Genomic DNA, 25,281 nt, shown 5'->3' on the forward strand with positions numbered 1-25,281 from the left:
TTTGCCCATTAATCTTTTATTTTTATCGCCTTTGTTTTTGTTGGTGGTTGTACTGTCAATAGTGCCATCTGGTGTCTTAGTAAAATGCAGTTTTTTAGGAAAATACTTTCTTGCACATCACCTTTTAACAAATATGTATATTTTTTTGAAGAATTTTTTTTTTGAAAAAGGGCTTTTGTTCTTTGCATGACCTTTTATAACATTAAAAAAAAATCAAATTTTGATTTCCAACAAATGATGTTTTTGTTTGTTTTTTTCCCCCATCATTTCTCAAGTGGTTAAAATGCAACACCATTTGGTTTCTAGCGTCTATCTTTACATATAAATCACACCCTCTATAAGTCACTGTTAGATGATTTAAAACCAAACTATAAACTAAAACTATGTGACTTTTAGGAAAGAATTATGGAACAAATTCCTTCACCAACCCATAAATCAATAAATAACAAATAAAACCCAAATTTAGATAGATTTAAACTTAAGGAACTTTAAAAATGATCTTCACAGTAATAATGAATAGAGATCCCACAATCTTTCTGTTCAGACTTTAAAAACAGAAGTCAAACCAATTCATTCAAAAATACAATTGCCAAACTTTCAACCATTAGCCTTGGTTTTCTTTTTACTTATGCAACAATGTGATGAATTCACGGGCGCTCTCAAATCACTCCCCAAATTTAAGTTGTCTTTCCTTCTCTAGACCATGCAGCTCCTTCGCTCGGTTCTTCAGCTCCTCTGCTTTCTTTTCATCCTTCTCTGTGCCATCCCCAAGTCTGTACATTCGGCTAGCGTTGGCACAACCCCACACATGGCCCAGCTCGCAGGCTCTGTTGGCATACTTCAAAGCTAGAGTCATATCTGGTTCCAGCCCTTTGGATTTGCCCTCAATGAAAAGGGCACTGAGGTTAAAACAGGAGGGGGCAAAGCCCCCATCGCAGGCCTTGGCGTAGTACTTCCGAGCAACCGTGAGGTCGGGCCCTCCTTCCATTGCCCGTCCGTCGTGGGCTAAAAGGCCAACATTGTGACAGGCGTCTACAGACTTCTTTCCTTCAGTGTCGCAGGAGCGGATAAAGCAGGAGTAGGCTGTTTTCAGGCACTCAGGGACACCACCTGCCAGACAGATTTATGAGGTTGTTACAGATATTAACGCCAAAAAGCACTATGAAGGTTCCTCCGACCATAAAACTCTGAAACAGATGCCTCCTATATTTAAATTACTTGCTGTAAACTCGTAATTATGGATCTAACATCAACTATACTTTAGTAAAAAGAAGAAAAAAAGAGTCTGTAAATTAAAGTAAAGTAAACGTAAGCTTAGCACTGCAGTGCATCCATCCATCCATCCATCCATCCATGCATCCATCCATCCATCCACCCAACCATCCATCCATCCATCCATGCATCCATCCATCCATCCAACCATCCAACCATGCATCCATCCATCCATCCATCCATCCACCCATCCATCCATCCATCCATCCATCCATCCATCCATCCATCCATCCAACCATCCATCCATCCATCCATCCATCCATCCATCCATGCATCCATCCATCCATCCATGCATCCATCCATCCATCCATCCATCCATCCATGCATCCATCCATCCATCCATCCATGCATCCATCCATCCATCCATCCACCCAACCATCCATGCATCCATCCATGCATCCATCCATCCATGCATCCATCCATCCATCCATGCATCCAACCATCCATCCATCCATCCATCCATCCATCCATGCATCCATCCAACCATCCATCCATCCATCCATCCATCCATCCATGCATCCATCCATGCATCCATCCATCCATCCATCCATCCTTCCATCCATCCAACCATCCAGTGAAGGCAGAGTACACCCTGAACAGGTCGCCAGCTTATTGCAGGACCACACACACAAATACACACCTATGGACAATTTAGAATAATCAATTAATTTTTAAAGCGTGTTTTTAAATAAATGACTGAATAAAACTTTATTTATTTGACACTGTTCAATGCCACCATAGCACCAAAGTGCTTTACAATAAAAAGATAAAAAGAAATGTTAAAATTGAGCAGATATAGAAAAAAAAACAGCATCAAATTACAAAAAGCAACAAATCACATAAAAGACAGATACAAATTCAATAAAATGGGTTAAAAATTAAGATGCCACCAACTACTGAGTATTTAAAGCCGTTCTAAAAACGTACGTTTTACATTTAAGACGTTTGGGTCTGATGTTGAGCACAGTTCTGCAGGAATATTAGTCCATAAATGAGGGCTGGCAACAGAAAAAGCAATAAACTGGCATCCGTGTAAAAATTTGTTGAAAATGATAATGGACAAGAGAGTATTAGATCATTAAAAAAAAGTCATCCTGCTACCTTTGCCTGTGACATGGTAAGCTCCCAGTTTGTAGCAGCTCTCTGCGTGTCCATTGGTCTCACAATTGTGTTTGAGAACTTGAGCTGCAGACTCATAGTTTCGCTTCACTCCTTCCAGATAGTCAGCAAGTCTTTGACACCCTAAAGAAAACACATCATGGAATTTAGGAGTGAGAAAACACGTGTCAAGTGATCTGGAAATCAAGGTTTCAGCACCACTGATCCGTGAACAGCAAAAGATTTGGTTTTATTTGGGCTGTGACGATTATTCGACTTTTTCTATACCTACGATCCAACCAGGCAAGTTGTTAATCAAATCGACTTTCACCGTTATAAAATCGTTTCAAAATAAAGTACATTGACTATTTCAAAACTGGAAAATACCAATGGATTGAGGTACAGTAGTTTTATTTTACTGTAACGTAAAAATGACCTAGTGCATCACAGCAGATAACAATCATGCGATGCAGCAAAAACTGATCAGTCCATCATTCCAGTCCAATGTGTGGAAACACTTTGAATATAGCGGAGTCATGTGACCAAACAGTGAGTTACAGTGTTCTAATAATGTTCCCTTTTGGATGTATAAAAACAACAGTGGGTTGACGTAAACTAAAATGTAAATGATTTTGACATTCTTTCTTGTTTACTTATTTGTTTGTACACGTGTTTAATTTACACTTGATAATCTTGCAAGGAATACAAGGAATCTGGAAATCTTCACCTGCACTGTTCAGTATCCAGTCATAAACTGGATGAATTTTTGCCTGAAGATGACCTGGATGATCGATTTTAGGTCAGTTAATCAGATCGAAAAATGAACCAAAATCAACTATGAATCGGATCATCAACTACAGATTGTGATATCACTCAATTTGTTGTTAAAATGAAGCGTTAAACCACCAATTTTTACCTTCAGGATCCTTCTCCTTGTAGCATTGGAAACTGTACTCCAGTCCTAAGTTATCCAAGAACTGCTTCACTTCGTTTTCGTCCTCGAAATTGATCAGTCCAGCCATTTTTCCAACTTATGTCCGATTTCCAATCTCATGTGATGGAGGCTTCGCTACCTGCATCCACCTTGGTGAAGGCAGGTGTAACAAAAGCTTGACCTTCACCTTAAATCAGCTGTAGAAGACCGTGTGGACGCGTGCAGAGGTCCCTCACATGAAAGCGTCCCCTTGCACACTTGTTTCATAACCTTCCTTTCCGGGCTTCCGTAGTACCGCCTCCTCTTAATGTACTTCCGGTGTTATGACCTTTGTTTACTGTCTTGTCGCCCCAGTCAAAAATAGTAGCTCCTGACTGCTCGACGTCGCCGTCTCTACCCATTTTTCTATGTTGGTAGTTTCGGTTGTTCGGCTAAAAGAGCGATATGAAGTCCAGCTCAGCTGACAGCTTCCGGCTCTTCTGCGATTTTTCGCCACAGAGACACGAACAAGTCAGCTAGCTAGCTAGCCGCTCCGCTCCCCGACCGACGCTGCTGCTGCCGCCTTTCACTGGCGAGTACTGCCTGAACAGGTCAACCTCAAATCGACCAGGCTGTGAGCTGAGATCAGCTACGAAAGCTCCGGATGACAGAGAGGCAAAGCTGCCGTAAAATACAGCAGATAAACTTGAGACACCAGCCCCAGTTACATAAGCTAAACCTACCATAGAAAATACATATTTGATCATCATGGCCTCTAGTTTCTCAAATACGGTGAGTTTGTGCCTCACGACGAAGTCAATATTTTAGTGTAAAATGAATCGACCCCTTAGTAGCGAGCCTGCTGGTTTTGTCTCCAGGATGATGCGTCTCCAGCGGCTCTGACAGACCTGTGCCTCACCTACGTGAGCCAACACCTGGACTGTTTCTGTGTGAAGCGGCCGGACGGCTCCCTGTGCTTCAGAGAGGCTGTGCTCTTTCCACAGGAGCTGGCAGACCAGCTGCTGGCCAAGATGGCAATGGAAGGTAAAACTGCTGATCCTTTACACACACAGGCAGTCTATGATGGGAAAGCTGCAGTATTATATAGAGCTGAATCAGGGCCAACATGTTTGTCTGAAAATAAAAATAGGTTCATTCCATATGACAATGTTGAAAATCGTGTTTTTGTAGCATTTTGCTCACGATGAAGGGCATATATAAAGAAAATTAGGATTAAAATTGGATTTCTAGTGTTTTATTTATTTAAACTGTTGATAATCAGGAGCAGGTGAAAAAATGCAGTTTGAAAAGGCTTGTAGCTGTGATGTGGAAACTACAATCAGCCGGCCACAAGCTCCCTGCTCCACTCCATTCTAATGCATCTACTTGCAGGACAAATAGATCCATGTACGTCTTTGTTTGCTTCATCTGGCTCTAAACTGTACGGCCTGATCGCTCTGATATTGCTCGCCACTTTTGCTGCACCGTCGTAAAGTTAGGGGTTGTGAGGGACTGTAAGCCAGTGAGAGGACATGGTAACAAAAGGATGATGGGAAGTGAGGACGGTCTTGCTCTGCAATTCAGAAGTGAATTTCTAACGAGTTAATCATAAATTAAAAAGTTTGACATACTTAAGAAAGTGAATTAAATAATTTTTACCTTTAAAACATCAATCTAAAGCTTCAAATGGTCAGAACAACAGAGAGAAAGGTGGTTATGAGTGTGTGGGGTCAAAGTCTGGAATACCCCACACCTTCTCCACAATAACCATATCCACTTCAAAATAACTGTGAACTGGACTTTGTATTGCTGCACATTAATGTCAAGCTGCTATTGACTATAACACCTGTAACATTGAATGTCTTACTTTAACTTTGTTGAGTCTTTGCTGTGTTTTTTGAACAGATGTTGCACTTTGGTTATTTATTCATTGGGTATTTATTTGGTAAATGGCAGTTTTTCACATCTTGGAAAGAACTAGGGGAATTATGGATGCCCTAAATGCAATTTTGTTGCTCATTAATGACAATGACAAATAAATAGTTAATGAATGAAATAATAAATGAATGAATTTAGCCCAAAACAATGCCCAGGCATCCATTGTTTAAAATGTAAACATAAAGAAATAGTCTTTAAGAGACACAGAGAAGAAGGGAAGGCTATTGGCACTTTTGTGAAATAAGATAGTTTTGATGTGAATTATTATGGTGTTTTAAATGATTAGAATTGAAAGATAGTTATGAAATCTAAGGGATTAATTTTCTATGTAAATAAGACACCAGCTGTCCTATTAATTTATGAATATGTTAGGGATGGGATAAAATAAGTAATTTATCTTCCTCCCTTTTTAAGCTGTTCTTGTTAAAACTACCGTAGTTGTTTTGAATAAATTTGTTTTCATATTTTGCTTTACTATTTATAGAATTTTGAGATAGTATTAAGTAGAGTTTTGTTTTATTTTGAAATTTAAAATTTAAATATTCAATTTTCTGTTTCAAATACATTATGGAGAACATATTTTAGGAAAATTAAGATTAAAGTTGCATTTCCTGAGTATTTCTGTTTTCACATTGTTGTGGTTCAGTAGCAGACGAAAAACATCGAATTTGTGGCGTAGAAAATACGCTGGGCTTAAGTTCCCTGCTGTAGTCCGTAGAAACCATGTCGTAGAAAACAACAAAGATTTTTGGATTTTGGCTAAAAATAGCACAACCTAGTGAAAGAAAAAACCCTGGGAACACTTTTAAAGTGGATCAGCGTTTTTTAAACTGTTTTTTTTCTTCTTCACTTCAGGTCTACTGAACGACAGCACGGTGGGGGTGTTTAGGAACTGCGAACACCTGCGACTGCGGCGGGCCTGTGTGCGTACAGCACGGATCTCTGCAGAGGCCTTCCAGAAAGCCCTGTGCCCTCACAGACTGCTGGAGCTTGATGCCACCAGGGTCAACGCTGACCTAACAATCCCCGACATTCTCCAGGGGTTGGCCACTAATAAATACTGTCAGGTAAAGTGGGAGCCTTTCACGTCGCCTTCCTGTGTTTTTCTTCTGTTCTACATTCTATATAATGTGTTTTTTTCCCGTCCAACATTCTGCAGGAATCCCTCCAGCGACTTGTCCTGACCGGTCTCACCATGTCCTCTCTGGAGGAGCCGATCTGGTATCAGTTCAGTGCGCTCCAAGGCATGCGCTCCCTCTCTCTAGCGAATGTTGACTTCTACGACTGTGGGTTGGTTGATGTGTGTTCCCTGCCGCGCCTGGAGAGCCTTGATCTCTCCAACACCTCCATCACTAACCTGACCCCCCTGCTGGGCCTGAAGGAGCGGCTGCGCTCTCTGACGTTACACCAGCTGAAGAGGCTGGAGATGAGCACCGCCCAGCTGCTGGGAGTCATAGGCCAGCTGAATGTTTTGCAGGTCAGAAGATAACTGCGTTTTTTGACCAAATGTGTTGGATTTTTTGTTCTAATGATCCCCGTTGTTGTGTTCATGCAGCACCTGGACATCAGCGACGACAAACAGTTCACATCCGACATCGCTCGTCAGCTGCTGGGGCAGCGAGGGATCCTGCCAGCTCTGGTTTCCCTGGATGTCTCAGGCAGAAAACAGGTGTGCGCTCCGCTGCACGATTCTCTGAGTCTGTCATTGAAGTCATGACCATTCCAAACACAACGCTTACCAGTCAGGCTGTCCTGCTTGTGACAGGTGACCGATGCAGCTGTGAAAGCCTTTGTTGAGGAGAGACCGGGGATGACTTTTATGGGACTTCTTGCCACAAATGCTGGATTTTCCGACTTCCTTTCTGGAGGAGGGAATTTAAAGGTACTAGCTGACGTCCACCGGTGAGACTTGGGTCTAGGCGTGGTTTTTGTTAAGATGCTCTTCCTGTTTTCTGAAAAGGTAACGGGCGAAGCGAACGAGACTCAGATCTGTGAGGCTTTGCGGCGGTACAGCGAGAGGGAGGGCTTTGTGAGGGAAGCTCTTTTCCATCTGTTCAGCCTGACACATGTTATGGAAAAACCGAGGCCGGACATCCTAAAGGTACAATAAAGTTCATAACATCTGTATCGATAACTGACATCTTAGGTTCTTCTATTATCAGACACGTCAGAGTGAAGTAGACAGAAGACATACGTCAAAACATGTAAGGTACATATAATAGAAGAACCTAAGATGTCATCGTAAAGGTAGTTAAGCTTTATTACAGCAGATTCTTTTAGTACTTTTTGAATAATCTTGAATAGGAATGTATATGAGGTCAGGATCAGCTTAAACAGATTGTAATAATAAAACAAACCTCAAAAGTACACATTGTAAACTTGAAAGCATTATTAAAAATTTGGGGGGAAATGTAAATTAGGACTTCTTTTTTTTTGAAGAAATACTGTAAACTGGAACAAATCAACTAGTCCAAATTCAACAACTCCGTCAAATGCGGCCAAAATACACAGCCTTCTTTTTCCTGATTTCAAGGATTGGTCTGTTGTATCCTTCTATGCTCTCCCTATCCCAAGATGCATTGCGGCCGAACCCAGAAATTTTCTGACAACAATGGCGGACTGTGAAGCTGGACCGGAGCTGGAAATTATTACACCTCCAAGATTAAAAGTTGGATCAAATAAGCCAGGACAATTTTGAGCTCCATGTCGGGTTCACTACTCCTCTCTGTTCGGGACTCACGGTTACTAGTCGATAAGACATTCACCGCCTGAAATTATCTAAAGGCTAGACTCGTCCAAATTCACAGCCGTCAAAATCCGGCCTACCCGCTCGACCAAGGACCCAGCCAACGCCGCCCAGGAAGGCCGCGGCTGTTGAATGATGCAGCCCTCGAATTTGGACACACGCTGTATCCACATGACAAACAAATGTTTGCTTGCTGTCACATCGGGTGACAGTTTATGGTGATGCCATTGCTGCTCCGGTGTGTTGTTGGCGTCCCCTGGGTCATCCCTTTGATGTACCAAACTTTGGGAGGGCATTGTCACTACTGTATATCACACCACAGGCAGCATCAACAACAGAAGCTGTTTTGGAGACATGACATCACCATAAACTGTTACCTGATGTCGATCATGTCCCGGTACCCAATGCGCTCAAAGCTCTACGTAAAATTAAGCAAAACAACGAAAGCAAAAACTCTGAAATGAAACTTTATATTGAGGACTGGAAGGAAAGAGGCAGAGAAACGAAAAAATAAAGATTGAAAATACAAAACAGCAGCTGTTGATCTGTTTTTTTTTGGCAACAGTTTTAGATTTATAGTTGTTTTGGTTCGAATTTTTCTGTATCTCTCAAGTTTTCAACATTTATTTTCGAGTTTAAAATACCGGTAGTTTCAAATATTTTTTTTAAATTTACAATCTGGTCGTTCATTTGACTCTCAGCTCCTCCTGATTTGACCCCAGAACCCATTATTTATTTGAGGATCCTTGTTCCTCCTTGTTTGTCTGTTTAGCTTGTAGTGTTGGGCATGAAAAACCATCCTGGCACTCTAAACGTCCAGCTGGCAGCCAGCGCCTGTGTCTTCAACCTGACCAAGCAGGAGCTGGCGGCGGGATTGCCGGTCCGACTGTTGAGTACCGTCACTCAGCTTCTTCTTGAGGCCATGAGGACTTTCCCCAACCACCAACAGGTAGCTCTCAGACTATTCATCGAGCCTCAGGCAGGAGCCGACATGAAGATGCATACTTATTTAGATTAATAATCTTTACAACTCCCATCTGTGTTTTACACAAAGTTTAAAAGGTTTAAAGTGCATCTTTAGACGATGCAGATGAATATTTTTTTCTGAATCTGGAATCACTCAATTCAGATAATCAGCATAAGTTGAGGAGATGTGGCTGGTACAGGACTGGGGTGGTGGCAGCTTTCTCGGATCCAGCAGCTCTAATCTTAACATTTGTCAGGGTCCACATCATCATCTGACTTTTTTCCTCTTTCTGCAGCTTCAGAAGAACTGCCTTCTGTCTCTGTGCAGCGATCGCATTCTGCAGGAGGTGCCATTTAACCGGTGAGAAGACGTTTGACGCGAGTGTCCTTTATTAACACGCTTGAAACAGGTTTACTAAGCTCTTTAACACCAGAGCTTTAGCTCCAGTGTTGACATTCCTACACTTAAAATTCAACCGTTTAACTAAATTCCATCAGATTCTTAAGTGGAGAAAAGCAGCCTTGTGCTGATATGCAAGACTTTTTGGTAGTAGTAGTATTTTTCTCTGTCGCAGAGAAAATTGGGTTTGCTTCTTTTTGTAATGACAAAGCCACCACAAAAAGCTGCATTTTTTTCACGTCAGATTCAGGCAATTCTTGTTGATCGTGTGAACGGTCAAAGAGTCATGGTAAGTCAAACATCTCTGATGTTAAAGACAGAAACCATAAGTTTTCCCTTAAAGCAGGGGTCGGGAACCTATGGCTCGCGAGCCATATATGGCTCTTTTGATGGTCACATGTGGCTCGCAGACAAATCTTTAATTATACTTTTTTTTTTTCATTAGACCAGTCCTTCTCGGGCGCGATGCGATGCCAGAGGCGCGGAGTAGTAGCGGTGCTTAGAGAGAAAAATCTGCGCCAGCATTATCAGTTTACTATTTATTATTTCACAGAGTTTGTACCAGCCGGAAACCTGTGAATTGCCGTGCCTAAAACTGCACGCTCCCGTCTCTGAGAAAGAGCGTGCAGATGCGGGGACGGGATGTGTGAGGGAGAAAGGAGAGGGTGGGGCTGAGGTGTTGTGGGGACAGGCCCGCTGCCCGTCACTCACTGCAGCGTGTGAGTGTGTGTTTGGCTCCCCGTCTGCATGTGAGCAGTCTTTCTCACATCTACAGAACATTCAGACCTACGATCACGTTTAAAGTCTCAACGCCTGCATGAAGCAGAAACTCACCACGGATCAACTTGACTAAACCATCAGCAAAACTACCATGAGAAATACTCATCATCTATTAGCAACAGCATAACAATGTTATTAAGAAGAATCCACAGACTTATTGTACTTTAAAGTGTTGAAATTACATCAAATGCACACATTCATTTGGATATTAAGTTTTAAACATATTGTCGCGGACTGAGTTGGATGGCTGTTGGGCCGCGTTAAAAGTTCTGGAGTTCGATTCAATGAGGTTCATTGTGTTATAAAATTATACTGCGTTTTTAATTTGTTTTTTATCAGACACTGGTTTGTTTTGTAATGTAAAACGTACCGACATGTTTCGGTGGAATGTCTTCCACCTTCATCAGGGTCGTCATCAGGTGGTGGTGTGTGACATCTTTAAAAAACAGAGATCTGATTGGCCCTCAGTTCTGTCGCTCAGCCTGTTGTTAGGTCATTTGGACCAATGGGGTTCAGCTATGGGCCGAATAAGGGAAATGGGAGGGCTGGAGCGCGAGCAGGGGAATATAAAGTTGGGAGAAGCGCTCTCGTCTCGGCGGGAGAGATTCAGGAGTTGCTGAATTAATTGTACGGCGTTTGTTGCAGTCTGCACTAACCAGAATAAAGAACCTTAAAAGAGGTTAAGTCTCCGTGCCTCAGTGTGGGAAAGGGACACTACATTATTGTATGGCTCTTTCGAAATTACATTTAAAAATATGTAGCATTTATGGCTCTCTTGGCCAAAAAGGTTCCCGACCCCTGCCTTAAAGTAAATGAAAGTCGTCTGTCAGACTTTGGATTGACCTTTCTATCCTTTTTTCCTAAGATTTGAAGCTGCCAAACTTGTGATGCAGTGGCTCTGCAACCATGAAGACCAGAACATGCAGAGGATGGCTGTGGCTATCATCTCCATACTAGCTGCTAAGGTATCTTTAGTCGTTCTGTTCTTGTGGTCATTACTGTTGTACATAAACTATGAATGTTTGTTTACTGTAAGTGACTTTGGAGTGTAAGTCACAGTAGACAAAAAAAAGCATAATAAAGAAGAAAAAAATCATATACAAGTCCCACTGGAGTATAAGTCGCACTTTTGGGAGAAATATTAACAAAATACGGGAACAAGAACGGACATTTCATCTTGAAAGGCAGATTCTAATAACAATAGATACTAGGCCTGCACAATATACCGCAAATTTATCGTTATCGCAAGATCAAGCTGTGCAATATGCATATCGCAAAACACAGCAAAAAATGCAATAAATGGTTACCTTAAATGTGCTAAAACAATCTTATGGCAGCTTAAATTATTTAACGAATCAAATAAATCCCTTTATGAATTTGACCAATCGGATAGAGCCTTTAGCGTTGTTGACCAATCAGATGGAGCCCTTTTATGTTAGATGTTCCCTCCTATGTCAACGAGGGTCATTTGGAGTACAATTCTTAAACTGTTGCAATAAAATGGGAGTGATGTTTTTGGTTGTTTCGCTATTTGTTTATACACCGTAAATTATATCGTTATCGCAATATTAATCCCTCATATCGCATATCGCAAGTTTTCCTCATATCGTGCAGCCCTAATAGATACCAACAATAGACTGAATATATGGAAACTTCACTACTGTAACACATCGATGCTTTTCCGCTTCATGAAACACTACAAATCACTGAATCCATTGAATTCCTCTACCTCTCTTTTGCTTTGGAACAATTACACGAATCCCGGCGCTACTTTTTCTGTCAGTAGCAAATACTGATGCACACTCCTACAGTGCCCTCTAGCGGCTGTTGCTATTAAATCACATATAAGTCGCAACCCCGGCCAAAAATTGAAAAAAAAAGTGACTTGTGCTCCGAAAAATACAGTAGCCTCATTTTTAAACTGACTGTTTGCTTTCTGCAGCTGTCCACAGAGCAAACAGCCCAGCTGGGAGCAGAGCTGTTTATAGTGAAGGTATGTCTTTGCTTGTCTATGATGAAGCAGCAGTTTTGTTTTGTTTTATTTCCGGCCTCGTAAACAAAAATCCACCAAAGAGGACACATTTTAGTGACGTTGTCTCTCTGGCCTGCAGCAACTGCTCCACATTGTGCGTCAGAAGGCAACTCAGGGCGTGGTGGACGCAACTCTGAAGTTCACCCTGAGCGCACTGTGGAACCTCACAGACGAATCGCCCACAACCTGTCGCCACTTTATCGAGAACCAGGGGCTGGATCTGTTTGTTAAAGTTCTCGAGGTACACGTGAAGATGCACACAAACATTGAGGAGCTGCAGAGTCGGTCCTAAGCAGACGTCTCATCAAACTTAACCCTGTTTCTGCACCAGTGTGTAAACACATTGCTGTTGGACTCACTGATGGTTTTTTATCCACATTTTTCTCTTCCCCCCATAATTGGGTCTGCAGTGTTTCCCCAACGAGTCTTCTATTCAGCAGAAGGTTCTCGGCCTTCTGGTGAGCGCACTATTCTCCTTGTTCTTTAGCATTCTCATTATTTTTAACATCGGTTCAACTAAAACTATTCTCTTTTTTCTACTGCTTACTGCGCAGAACAACATCGCTGAGGTGGGAGAGCTGCACGGAGAGCTGATGGTGCAAGGCTTTCTAGACCACATCAGCAATCTGCTCCACAGTCCGGAGGTGGAGGTCAGCTACTTCGCCGCGGGCATCCTCGCACATCTGACATCACGTGGAGAGGAGGCCTGGACGCTCAAGCCCAGTCTGCGCTCCTCTTTGCTGGAACAGCTGGTAGGAAGGAGGAAATGGCCGAAGAAAAACTTGTTTTGACTGTTCACAACGCGCTGAGCCTCGTGTGTTTGTGTGTCTTTGTAGCACGCGGTCATCATGAAATGGCCGACACCTGAGTGTGAGATGGTGGCATACAGGTGAGAGCCGTGCAGACAGCTGCCAGAAGGATTTGACGTTCCTGTTATGTTACTTTTAGTTGATGATGCCGTTATGTTAGTGTCACAAATTAACTGAAAAGAGAGCCGAACACACATTTAGCATTTTTCTACCTTCTATGTTAATTATTTACTTTATTGTTTTGTGAATTTTACTGTTCATTTTAAGATTCTGGTTTTTTTTTAAATCTTTAAATGATCTTGCACTTCCGCACCTCTCTGAGCTTCGCTCTCCCTATACCACAACCCGGTGCCCCAGGTCAGCTGACCAGCTTCTCCTGGAGGTACAAAGGTCGAAAAGGAAGCAAACAGAGAAAGGAATCATTTTCCCACTTAGCGTTTGGCAGACATCCTCAGTGTCCATTATTAAAAAAAAACTTCATGAACTCGTTTTTATAGCCAGACATTAGATGCAGCATTAGACTCTGCTCTGCTGGTTTCTTTTATCCTTTTGATTGCCGTTTTATTTTGGAGCTTTTAATGTACTATGCCTTTTTTGGTCACATTAAGAGACCATATAGATATTTCTATAAATTCATTTAATTAGATTTTTTTTTTTTTAGATTAGCAGTTGGGTTTTATAAGATAGTTTACAGTAATTCTGACTTTTAAAACGATGTCTGTCCCCATTTAGGTCTTTTAACCCATTCTTTCCCCTCCTGGAGTGTTTTCACACCCCTGGAGTGCAACTGTGGGCGGCCTGGGCTATGCAACATGTGTGCAGCAAGAATGGTGAGACGTGTTTGATTTAAACGCCGGTTTCCAGCCTGCTTGCTCCGCTAGTAAAGGTTTTAGCAGTGTTAACATTGCACTGCCTCTTGTCCGCAGCCTCTCGCTACTGCAGCATGTTGTTGGAGGAGGGCGGCCTTCAGCAGCTGGAACACGTTCACAAACACCTACAGACCCACACAGACGTCAGGCTCCTGGCTGGGAGCATTCTGGAGAACCTGCAGCGCCACCGAGCCCGCACAGGCCAGCCGGCACACACAAGCCACCACCCGCCGCAGCAATGACCTATTCCAGAGGTAAAGCAGCTGAAAGGGCTCACTTTTTCACTGGGAGACAGACAGGTCATAGATGTTTCTGAATCTCTTTCAGAGAGTGGTCCCTGAACAAGAAAAAGGGGCGGAGTCAGGCGCCACTACAGTGCCGGGAGTTTGTGTCTGCAGAATGAATCCATATCCTGCACACAAACGCATTAAAAGTCAACGGACTCATCGACAGAGACATTGCAATTTGCACAACCTAACTGTATTTATTTTCTGTGTTTATTTCAAAGCAAAAGTATCTCTGTATATAAATCTTATGGCTAAAAACGTATAATATGAAAAGCTCTTAGTCAGTTCAGCTCAACATTGAGTTTTTGTGTGTGCTCATCCTGTTAGGCGTCATGGGGATTTTCCTCCCGATAACACGGGACCTTGGGAGCCTTTGGTTGAATGCTGTGGTTGTTTGGATTGGTGACCTCTTTAAATGTGTGCATGGAACTGCTTTCAGCTAAAGCATGCAGGTCTGAATGCTCATTTTTGTTCCTTTTAGGAATGCCTGTGTCCGTGTCTCTAGCTGAAAGCCACAGCTTTGGGTCTGCAGGACTGCTGGAAGCTACCCTCTCAAGTTTTTCTGAAATCCATCCATGTTTCTGACTTCACATGGCAGATTATGAAAGTGTTCAAATATTCCAAAGTTTTGAAAATCCAGAGGACAGTAGACTATTTAAAGCAGTGAGCATAAAAACCTCAACACGTAAGCACTCTTCTGGGTGGAAATGCTGATGTGGAACAGTCCTGATGGATCTGAGACGCGTCTCTTTTTTTTATTTTAGCAGGTTTTTTGTAAATATTAGGTGAAAGGCAGAGACGGCACTCCCTGTGTGCGAGCACGCCTGTGCAGCAGCTGCATCTTCAGGACTCTATGAAAAGTGTACATAATAGACAAAGCAGGAAATGTTCTGCACTGCTGTACGGTTGCATGAAAATGATCTCATCGCCCAACTCTTTCCTCGTTGCAAGGCAAACGGCAGCCTCAGGTCAGAAGTTCCCCTTAATGCCTGACACTGCTGGAGGCAAAGGAGATGCTGCAGTTCAGAAGACTTGCACAAACTCTACAAAATGGTACTTTATCAGTCAAGCATACCTGCAGTCCACTTGCTCAGTAAAAGATCGCCTTAGGAGTCATTTCTTCTGCTGCTGGTTATAGCTATCCAATCCTTTATTTGCCCTCTGATTGATCAGTAACTTAAAAAGGCGGTCGAAATCAAAAAAGATTTCTTTTTTGTGTCGCTCATGTCTGTCTGCCCCTCAGCATCACCCAGAAAAGCCCAGTTGGATTGCCAAACAAACATTAGAAAGTTGCATTTTGTGTGTTGGCTTAGATTGTGCCATGTTGCTGCTCAGTCGCATTTTTCAGTTTTTGAAATAAAGAATGTATGCTGCCATGAACAAGACAGATTTTTTTTTTACGGTGTGGACTGTACCAAAATCAAAGAGGAGTCATATGAGGTCAAATGTGCCGATGTTATAAGCCCAGGCTTGTTTTGATCATCACAAAAGCACCAAAGTCATCACTGAGCATTCAGGCTGACCTCCATCCTCTGGTTTGAGGGGACAGAACTCTTGACAGATTCATTCCCCCGTGTACCGTGGGGGCCTCTTTTCGATGAAGGCTGCCATGCCCTCCTGTCTATCCCGTGTGGGGATGACCTGAAAAGAAGTAGACAGTTCCTGTGAGGAAATTCATGATCCAAAAATATATTTGGGTTCTTTTGCAGCACTGGAATACTCACCCGAGCGTAACACATCCTCTCTATGGCCATCGCAGAACCAATGTCGACCTGGAAGAGACGGGTGGAGGGCGTGACCTTCTTGGACGCAGAAGATATTATAAAAAATCAATGACCATATGATTCAACGTACCTCCATCCCTCTATTCATCGCCTCTTTGGCCATTCGCACAGCAATAGGAGCCTGTGGAAGGAGGATTGTTTAGATGAGATTCCTTACTTTTGTTTTACAGCTACAATGAGAACTTTCCAGAAAGATTGCAAATCTCACATGACCCAATGTCAGTTGTTGAAGGATAAAGGGCGCTTTTGGCAAAAGTTTTCGAGCATTTAAGCTTCATGTTGATGTTGGATGTGAACGTCTGCCTCACTACCTCTATGCCGGTTTTTCTCAATCGTGTTTAACGAGGCCAAAGTGTGATCATGGACCCTTTTATGTCCAATGGGGGGCAAAGAAGATGCTGGTAGATTGAAGCAGTGGCATTTCTGAAAGTAAGTGGTCTAATCCAGATTCTGGAAAAGAGATATTAAACTTTTCATCACTACACAACCAAAAGATTCAGCTGGTTTCATGCTCATGCAAGTGATGTCCTTATGGCATCCAACCAAAGTCTGGTTCCTACTCTCCAAGAAGTTGCTTTTGGAAGGACTGCTTAGTGACACAGCGGTTAGCGCCGTCACTTCACAGCAAGAAGGCTCTGGTTTGTATCCTGACTGGGTACTTTCTGTGTGGAGTTTGCATGTTCGCCCCATGTATGTGTGGGTTTCTCTGTACACTCCAGCTTCCTCACACTGTCCAAAAATAGGCTTACAGGTTAATTGGTGTCTCTTAGTTGCCCCTAGGTGTGCATGTGTGGTTGTGTGGCCCTGCAACAGACTAGGAACCTATTCAAGGTGTAACCTGCCTTTACCCAACACAAACTGGGTTGGCTGAATACAGATGGATGAAACAGTTGCAGAGGAGTCTCCGAGAATAAATCCAGATGCCCCTTCGATCCAGATAAAAGCATTCTGTTCAGCACACTCTTTACACTTCCTCAGTGTTTTAACCACACTAGGGGTGTGACGATAACCGCATCACCTCATCACTGCAGGTTTTTTTTTTTTAAGTTCTGCATATGGTGCGTGATTGGAACTATAATTAACACATTAAACACATTCATCTTTAATGATAATTTACTCTTTCTGCTAGTCCTGTGTTCAGACTTCAAGGGTTTCTGGGGGAAAACCTTTTATTACTGTTCTCCTTCACTTCCTCTTGTGCTGCACACGCTCCCTCTTCTTACACACACACGCATGGTTTCCGAAACATACACATCCTCATTCTCCAACAGAAGTTTCCGTCTCGTGAGGAAATACAACAAATTTACTGCGTTCTAATTATTCATTTCCATTGTATTCATTTCCATAACAAGCTGCGTGCGTTCTTGAGTGCGCGACACGGCCGCCCCCCAGAGGATTTTGTGTTGTGTGTGTGTGTGGGGGGGGGGGGGGGGGGGGGGGGGGGGTCACTCTGTAACACTAAAAATGTACGCGCACTGTTAGAGTTCGATGAATATCAATACACGTTTTGTTTGGGAACATGCAAAGTTACGTGTCTGTATAAATAAAGGCGGAGCCTCCTTCCCCGCGTTCTTCATGGGTGTCAGGCTTCATGGCTACTGGAAAGGTGACAAAGTGTCTGGAGTCTCGTTTATTACTGGGCAATATATAATATTCTGAGAAGATGTCTGTACCAGAGAGCACAGGTGAAACTCGCGTGCAGCTCAAGAGGGGTCCACTGCAGAAAATCAACACGCATCCCCAACACACCTGAGTGCGCTCCTTCCTCTTACACACGCAGCGCGCTGACACACATACACATAGTCATTCTATAACACCTATGTAGTTAGTTCATTATTTAGATAGTTGTTACTGTTATTTGTTAATAAAGAAAACTGTTGTAATAGTATTCATTTGTGACGCGGCCGCCGGGGCATTTTGTGTTTGGGTTGAAAGATAAACGCGGTGAACTTTGACCCACCAGGGGCTTGGATTTGGTAGTGATTTCTGAATGGCGTCCTTTTTAATTTACTGAGGTGCCACCGGTTTGAATTATTATTAAAATTGATCACGGAGGAGAAATTAACATTTGTGGTTCGTGTCTGGAGAGAATTACAACTTCAAGTCCTTCATATATCAGAATAGAGCTGTGAAAGAAAAAGCCTGGAGCAAGATTTCCTCCGCGTCAACATTTCACACCAAGCCTCTTCCAACTGCAAGAACATGCATTAGTATGGGGTGCAAACCCCATGTAAAAAGTGTGTTTAAGTGCTTTCTTGAACACGCATCACCTGCCTGGTGTGTAGGCTACGTAGCATTAGAGCGGGGCAAAAAAGTATCAAACACCTCAACTGAGAGAGACAGAATTTAAAAAAAAAAAAAGAATTCAGGAAATCACACTGAGGATTCTGAAAAAACTGGACATGAAGCTGGAAGATAAAGTAAAAAAAAAACAAAAAACACCAGGATCTCCAAAATACATAAATGCTTGACCTCTTCTACTGTTCTAAACTCAGTGAGCATTCATATTTGTGGCCCATTTCTTAACTTGACCACTGACTGCCGGCATATGAACTGTAGAGATATGTGGAATGACAGAGGCCTGGAGAGAAGTGCAGCAAAGAGAGGGGTAGATGGGAAGAAAAACATCAGCATAGGAGGAGAGGCATAAATGAGGGTTTCCTTCCTACTTGAGGCAGTATCTCCCTGGCCAGGCTGAGCGCCTCTCTGTAGGCTGCATCTTCTGCCTGGTTCTGTTCCACAGCTCTGTTCACAAGCCCCATGTCCAGGGCTGCCTGCCCCCCCACGCGGCGTCCTGATCACAAAGGCATAACGTCTTAAATGCTCCTCTTTTTTTGTGCATGATGCCACTACATCTGTGTTTCCAGATCATCCCACCTGTGAATATGAGCTCCTTGGCCAGGGTGACGCCGACCGTCCGCGGCAGCCGCTGACTGCCCCCTGCAGGACAGGTCAAGGTGAACTCTCAACATGCACAACAAGCCCTGCACCGGGTCATTTTTTAAGACCCCTACGAGTCTTACCCGCCCCTGGGAGCAGCCCACGCGTCGTTTCAATCAGACCCATCTGTGCGGAATAGGCTGAAACACACACAGAGGACAGTTGAAGGTCTGTGCTGCCGAGTGCCATTAAGCCGGGGAAGGCATAAACTCTGACTGATGCCTCTGTCACAGCAACGGATGCAAACACCTGCTCACCTAGCTCGTCCACGCTCGACCAATCACAGAGCTGCCACCTCTGATGGACCGCTCACGTGTTGATCCATTTACATAAACAGCTGGCCAGATGGCCATCGCCAAAAAAATAAATAAATAAAACCCACAAATGTCACTTTGTCAGGGGGTTGATTCCACCAGAAAGAAATACTTCAAAAAGTTTGTACATTTTTCTTTATACTAGTTTTACCCAATTAGCTGATTAGATGGTTAAAAATTGACCTGTCATCAACATTAATGCAAAAACAAACGAGGCTCAGTTTTTTTCAATAGAGGTAGCAACACCTGCATGTAAAAAGTGCTGCTGTCCTCTTTCATTTGAAGGATCTACTTACGATTTCATTTAAAATAATCTTAGCTTTGAAGGGGGTGTGCAAACTGTCACAGAAAAGTGTGCAGCTCATCTGGCAGTCTATTGTAGCACTTTTATTTTTATGTGGTGCAACCCTTTGTGTTGACTTTTCTCCAAAACAAGAAAAGAAAAAAAAACAACACGTTTTTAGGACAACTCAGTCTTCCACCCATTAGCAGAATAATTCAAGTGCATAAACACAAACATACCATAATACCTCCACCTAATGCTTTAGACTGGAGGGGATATCATTTTAAGTTGTGCAGCCTTTCTCACCCGTCCCCTAAAGGTTGTGTGGCTTTGAAGTCTTTATTTGTCTTTTTTTATGCTGTGTTAAAAGAGCTACTCCAATGAAATTGGTGTTTTTTAACATGCTCTTGTCATTTTTTGATGATGAAGGTCATACACTGTATATAAAGATAATTAAACTCAAAATTGCATTTCTGAGTATTTCTTTATTTAAATTGTTATGACTCAGGAGCCGAAGGAAAAAAATGCAGTTTGAAGAAGACCATTGGTATGTGGTACGTAGAAAACCCACTGGGCGTGCAAAATCTCCCTGCTCTGCTCCATTCCGATGCATGTTGCACCACTAATGTTATCTTGGGCTTGCCCACAACTCAGAGGCAAATTTTTAATAAACTACTGCTACTCTGCAGAAACTATGTACCAGAAAATGACATAATCATAAATAAAAGATCTCTGGGAACACTTTGATAATAGATCAAAGGATGATCGAAATGGAACTTTAAAGACTTTCCTTTTTTAAATAAATTGTGGGAATTACTGCTGTGTATGAAGAAATTTGGACAACAAAAAATGCTTAATCTAAAAAAAAGCCAACTGCCAAAAAAAAAAATCCCTTTTGACTTTAAATATGAGAAAACCCTTCTAAAAGTAGGTAAAGAAAATTGCTCGTCTCCAGTGACAATGCGGATTTTCTTTTTAATCATAGAAAATCCACATCCGTCCAGAGCTTTGGAGGCGTTTACCTTCAGTCACACCGAGGCTGCGGCACTGGCAGAACATGCCTGCAAGCAAAGTTCAAACAGAGTGCATCTCCTCTTTGTGGTTGCTCTGACTCAACGGTCTTGTGCCCCAAAAGTTTCACAAAATAAAACTATAATGAAAAGAATTTAATTCGGCCAATTAATTGTCTTCTTTTTGGTCTGATACTTCTGACAACAAGGGGAGCTGTCAGTCTCCAGAAATGGCCCTTAGTGAAGGCTGCTGCACCACCCTGATTGCACTTGACCACAGATATGATCTGACTGGATGGGTGACAGCTGCAAAGGGAACATGACATGGCCTTCCAGTGGGATTAGCATCACTTGGAGGAGGATGGAGGGTGCTGCTGATTCCTCCAGTCCAGCGGTGGAGATGCCATCACTCACCAGCGGTGCGGAGGTCACAGGCTAAGGCGAGCTCCAACCCCCCTCCCAGAGCCACACCGTCAATGGCGGCGATGGTCGGCGAGGGCAGCATTGCTGTGAGCCATTTAGGCAAAGGACATTTTTATATGAACACACCGATTTATTAACCAAAGTTAATGATAATTGACTTTTCCACCTATTTGAGTCATGAGGGACCGCAGGCTGTGAACAAACAGATCCGACTCGGTGTGGTTCATCAGCGCTCTTTCTTTCAGGTCAGCTCCTGTGCAGACGTCACAACACACACTCGCATCTCATCATGCAGGCGTCAAATTGTTCCACTCAGAAAGCACTCACCTGCACAGAACACGCCAGGCACTAAACTCCTGAACACGACCGCACGAACTGCTGAGTCGCAGGCCAGAGCAGACATCAGCTCCCTCATCTGCGCACACACACACCATGCCAGGTTTCAGTTGTTGTGCGAGCATGCTAGCGTGCAACAAGGGGGGGGGGGGGGTCTCACCTGTGACACAAACACGTGGCCGAGCGCATTTCTCGCTTTGTGTCGGCACATCAACACCTCTACGATTCCTGAGAATGCAAGGCAACAGGAGAGTAAACACAGAAAGCCCATGTGTTTTAGTCAGACTTCCGGGTTTTCAGCAGCTGCCAACCATACAGTGGTCAGCTTGAAGGAGTGTTACGATTGGTTAAGTCGATAAATGACCACATGCATGTAAATAAAACATCTGAATGAGCTGCAAAATAACATTAGACAACCACAAGAAAAGCTAAATGCAAAATATGGTTGAAAAACATTTTTACAGACTTTAATAAACATCTATTTTTGCTTTTATACAACATAAAACATGATAACAGATATTTTCCAAATTAAAAGACATCATTAAAACATTTACTAGCTACATTTATACTATATAGCTGTTACCTGCAGTAAATTTATTGGAATCTATTTATTTATCTAAAATGTTCTTTAAGGACAAATACTAAAACTTTTTCATTCCCACCTTTAGCAATTACGTTTATTATAAAGTCCCATCCTGATCATCTTATGGTCCATTTTCAAAGCGTTCTCAGTGTTTTTGTTTCAAATAGGATTCTGCTGTTTTTTGCCAAAAACCTGTGTCGTTCTCTAGTTGGAGTTTCTGCAGAGCGGCAGCAGTTCATTGGAAATTCACCTCTGATTTGTGGATGTAACAATTGGATGGGGGTAAGTCTGCCCCACTTCCCATCATCCATCTTTTTATGTGCTCTCCTGCTAGCTTGCAGCCCCTCACACATCCAATCTAACATTAGCCGTGCAACAACAATGGACAGCAATATTGGAGCTATCCAGTAATCCCAGTTTAGACGAAGATGAGAAAATAATAAATAATATTATAATAATAATAAAATACTTTATTGATCCCAGTTTGTTAAATAGGGTTGTTGCAGCAACCGAAAAAAGGATATATGAACAAAACAAAACAAAACATGATGGATTTGTCTGCAAGTGGATGCATCCGAATGGAGCGGAGCAGAAAGTTTGCCGCCAAACCATTGTAGCTTCTAAGTCGCAACTACTTTTTCCAACTGCATTTTTTCATCTGCTCCTGATTCACAATGATTTGAATAAAGAAATACTAAGAAATGAAATTTTATTCTAAATCTTTGTTATGAAAGTCTTCCATCATGAGAAAAATGCCCCAAGAACACCTTAAAACCCCAATTTTCTATATTTTGTTTTATGGGAATTAACATGATAGTTTTTGAGTAAGTTTAAAGATTGTATAAATAAATGATTTCACAGTCTCTTGCAGTCTCTTTAAAATGATTCGTATGTTTGATGATTGAACCATAGAGTCAGTCATTTGTTTGGACTTTACAGTATTTCTAACAAAACGAACGGGACCAGAAACGAACCAGAACCGTAATCAGAGGGACTTCAGGTGACAAAGATAGCGTCCTCACCCTCGTCTTTGCCCTCTAACCGCTTGAGGTGCACTTCCACCGGATCATCTTCTCTCTGCGTGCAGCCTGCGGTGATCCACGCAGCGGTGGCCGGGGGCGGGCAGCCGCGCGCTCGGACCCAGAGCTCCGCGCAAAGTGAGCGCCGAGCTGCGCCACCACGAGAACGCCGACACCGCCGGCTTAGCAACCAGAGCCGCCATCCTCTGCGCGTCCCTCTGGCTTTCCGGGGTCAGGAAACGCGAACGTTAAAGAGTGACAGGAGGAGGAAGTGCTGCAGGTTCTTCCTGAGAGGGGCGGGGCTTAGCTCAGTCATGCAGCTGGTCAAACTTTCCCACCAGTAAATACAAATAGAATAAAGGTTGCATGGATTTGATCAACTAGCCTTTAAACCTAAAACCAGAAAGAAATCTTTTCTAATATTTCTACGATTTTCTACTGTTTTTTCAGATGTGCACATTTTCAGAATTCTGGCTGCACGGTTGCGCAGTGCTATCTTGTGGGGTCATCTAGACCCCACAAGATAGCACAAGAGTAGGTGTGCATGGGTGTGTGATTTGTGGCCCTTTCTGGCGATCTATCTAGGATGTTCCCTGCCTTCGCCCACAAGTGGCCGGGATCGGCTCCAGCAGCCCCGTGTCACCAAAAGGGACAAAACGGTTAAGAAGAAAAATGTAAAAGTCTATTTTCATTTCACACTTTTACCCCCATAAACTTTGTTTCCTTCTGACACCAATTTATGTAAACTGTGTACATTAAAATAAACGATTTGTGTGGTTCTTTTTTCATTTAAATCTTTTTTTTTTTTTTTTAAAGGTCACATTTGGTGAGGTGAAAATTTGTGAGGGCCAACCTTTGCCCTACGTTCTTTGACCCCTTCTGATAACATTAAATACAAATAAACTATCCCTCCCCCAGTGGGATACATAGAGGGATACACTTTGCATAGAAAAGATATACATTGAAATACATTTTTACCAAAATTGTTGTGATTTTCTGACTTGAAGAAAATCTGGCTGGAAAAACGAAAACTTTTGTCAACATTAAATCAGGGTTCATATGAAATTTTGCGTACTATTATTAAATGCTCGGTGTACACTTTTAAATTCAAGCCATGTGAACAGGAAAAATAACACAAATGTTTTTTCTTATTTTGTTCACAGAAACACAACAATTTGTTCTTCTCGTTTGGCCCTTAAGGCTCTGAAGGTCAAGTAGCCACCGGGTGTTATCACAGGTTTACCACGGCTTATGACAGAGTTTAGGCGATCACAATCAAGAAATTGTGCAAACATTTTTTAGTAAGTGTTCAGGGGGCATTTATTATTTATTTTACTACAAGAGCCTGCAGGCCAGTAGAAATTTGAATGCTGACCACATTTGGCCCCCAGGCTGGACTTTGGACATGCCAGATTTAAATTATTAAAATGATTGGATTCCTTCAGGAGGAAAGAGTCCACAGCCTGGTGCACTCTGCCCTACACGTTTATTGAGGAAAGGCTTTCCATCAGGCTGCTTATGTGTAGCCCCGACTTGCATTATTGAATAGATCCTTACAAATAATGCAGCCACACAATTAGTCATTGCCAGTAATGGGACAGAGCTAATTTATTTCCTTGAGTCTGTCTTATTCTTCGCTGACTGATTTCATGTAATCATAGTGATCTTGAAAATGTCAGCATATTAGGTGCAGAAAGTGTGTGACTTCACTAGCAACACTAGTGTCAAGACTGTGAATAGTGGAAAGTAGATAAAGCCAGACAAAGGCAAACCGTTTCTTAACTCAAAAGAAAAATAAAAGATTGTGCCTATTAGGAAAAAGGTTTGCCTTGAGAAGGTTATTTTTGAGAAGAGGCAGCAGCACAGAGGGATCAGCAACAGACTGCAGGCTCTGTTCCAGACGTGAAACGTTACCGAGGGGATTCAGAGCAGAACAGGTTCGATGTCTGGCAGATTTTCATTCCTCCACTTGCGTCTGTGTGTGTGTGTTCGTGTGTGTGTGTGTGTGTGTTCGTGTGTGTGTGTGTGTGTGTGTGTGTGTGTGTGTGTGTGCCTTGAGAGCGAAAGGTGATGCTGGCGTGTGAGTGACAGAACCTGAGACTCATGAACTCTGATGCTGTTTGATGCTGCACAAGGAGCTGGCATCACACAGGAGAAGGTTATCAGCTGTTGGCTTTATTGGAGAAAAAAGTAGTTATTTAATTCTGAAATGAAATAACTTCAACATGTTTTATCTACAAGTGGTGCTTGATTCCTATCTAAGCTTCTGCTGAACTTTGTCTTCTATCTTTCCATGTTCCCTAGATCCAGAACCACTGCACTTCCCCTCCAGTCCTGCAGGTGTCAGCCTTGCATCAAAGGATCATGCTCTGTGTCCTGGTGATCTTCTTCGTGAATGTCATGTTAAAATGGACCTCCCTGCAGGAGGCAGTGTCTAATTAATGTTCATAATTATACACCTCATTTTCGACAGCATCGT

The 25,281-nt window shown here is 42.6% G+C and overlaps 3 protein-coding genes across 4 annotated transcripts; 1 reads left to right on the forward strand and 2 right to left on the reverse strand.

Moving 5' to 3' along the window:
- Positions 1 to 14: 14 nt before the first annotated feature.
- On the reverse strand, positions 15 to 3,571 carry coa7 (cytochrome c oxidase assembly factor 7). Its single transcript, XM_004068179.4, has 3 exons — positions 3,287 to 3,571; positions 2,374 to 2,514; positions 15 to 1,110 (listed from the first exon to the last, which is right to left on the reverse strand). The coding sequence occupies exons 1-3, from the start codon at positions 3,390 to 3,392 to the stop codon at positions 665 to 667; spliced, it is 693 nt and encodes a 230-aa protein (XP_004068227.1). The 5' UTR covers positions 3,393 to 3,571; the 3' UTR covers positions 15 to 664.
- A 26-nt stretch (positions 3,572 to 3,597) lies between these two features.
- zyg11 (zyg-11 family member, cell cycle regulator) lies at positions 3,598 to 15,493 on the forward strand. The gene is made up of 18 exons (XM_004068180.5): positions 3,598 to 4,075; positions 4,162 to 4,327; positions 6,077 to 6,288; positions 6,381 to 6,698; positions 6,777 to 6,890; positions 6,987 to 7,103; positions 7,182 to 7,322; positions 8,740 to 8,916; positions 9,230 to 9,294; positions 10,979 to 11,078; positions 12,056 to 12,106; positions 12,225 to 12,386; positions 12,556 to 12,603; positions 12,700 to 12,897; positions 12,982 to 13,034; positions 13,687 to 13,784; positions 13,881 to 14,077; positions 14,151 to 15,493. The coding sequence occupies exons 1-17, from the start codon at positions 4,052 to 4,054 to the stop codon at positions 14,063 to 14,065; spliced, it is 2,229 nt and encodes a 742-aa protein (XP_004068228.1). The 5' UTR covers positions 3,598 to 4,051; the 3' UTR covers positions 14,066 to 14,077; positions 14,151 to 15,493.
- echdc2 (enoyl CoA hydratase domain containing 2) lies at positions 13,151 to 23,078 on the reverse strand. Of its 2 annotated transcripts, XM_078946262.1 has the most exons (12): positions 22,806 to 23,078; positions 21,361 to 21,428; positions 21,192 to 21,279; positions 21,031 to 21,117; positions 20,856 to 20,948; positions 18,918 to 18,974; positions 18,772 to 18,834; positions 18,564 to 18,688; positions 15,965 to 16,015; positions 15,835 to 15,882; positions 15,634 to 15,751; positions 13,151 to 13,330 (listed from the first exon to the last, which is right to left on the reverse strand). In XM_078946262.1, exons 2-11 carry the CDS (start codon positions 21,409 to 21,411, stop codon positions 15,674 to 15,676), a joined length of 741 nt encoding a protein of 246 aa, XP_078802388.1. In that variant the 5' UTR covers positions 21,412 to 21,428; positions 22,806 to 23,078; the 3' UTR covers positions 13,151 to 13,330; positions 15,634 to 15,673. The 2 variants fall into 2 exon arrangements, with proteins under 2 accessions (XP_078802388.1, XP_023810234.1); XM_023954466.2 differs by lacking the exon at positions 13,151 to 13,330 and having other exon boundaries at positions 15,547 to 15,751.
- Positions 23,079 to 25,281: the final 2,203 nt, after the last annotated feature.

This window comes from Oryzias latipes, chromosome 4 (assembly GCF_053564925.1).
Source record: "Oryzias latipes strain Hd-rR chromosome 4, Olatipes_Hd-rR_3.1".
NCBI classification, from domain to species: Eukaryota; Metazoa; Chordata; class Actinopteri; order Beloniformes; family Adrianichthyidae; genus Oryzias; species Oryzias latipes.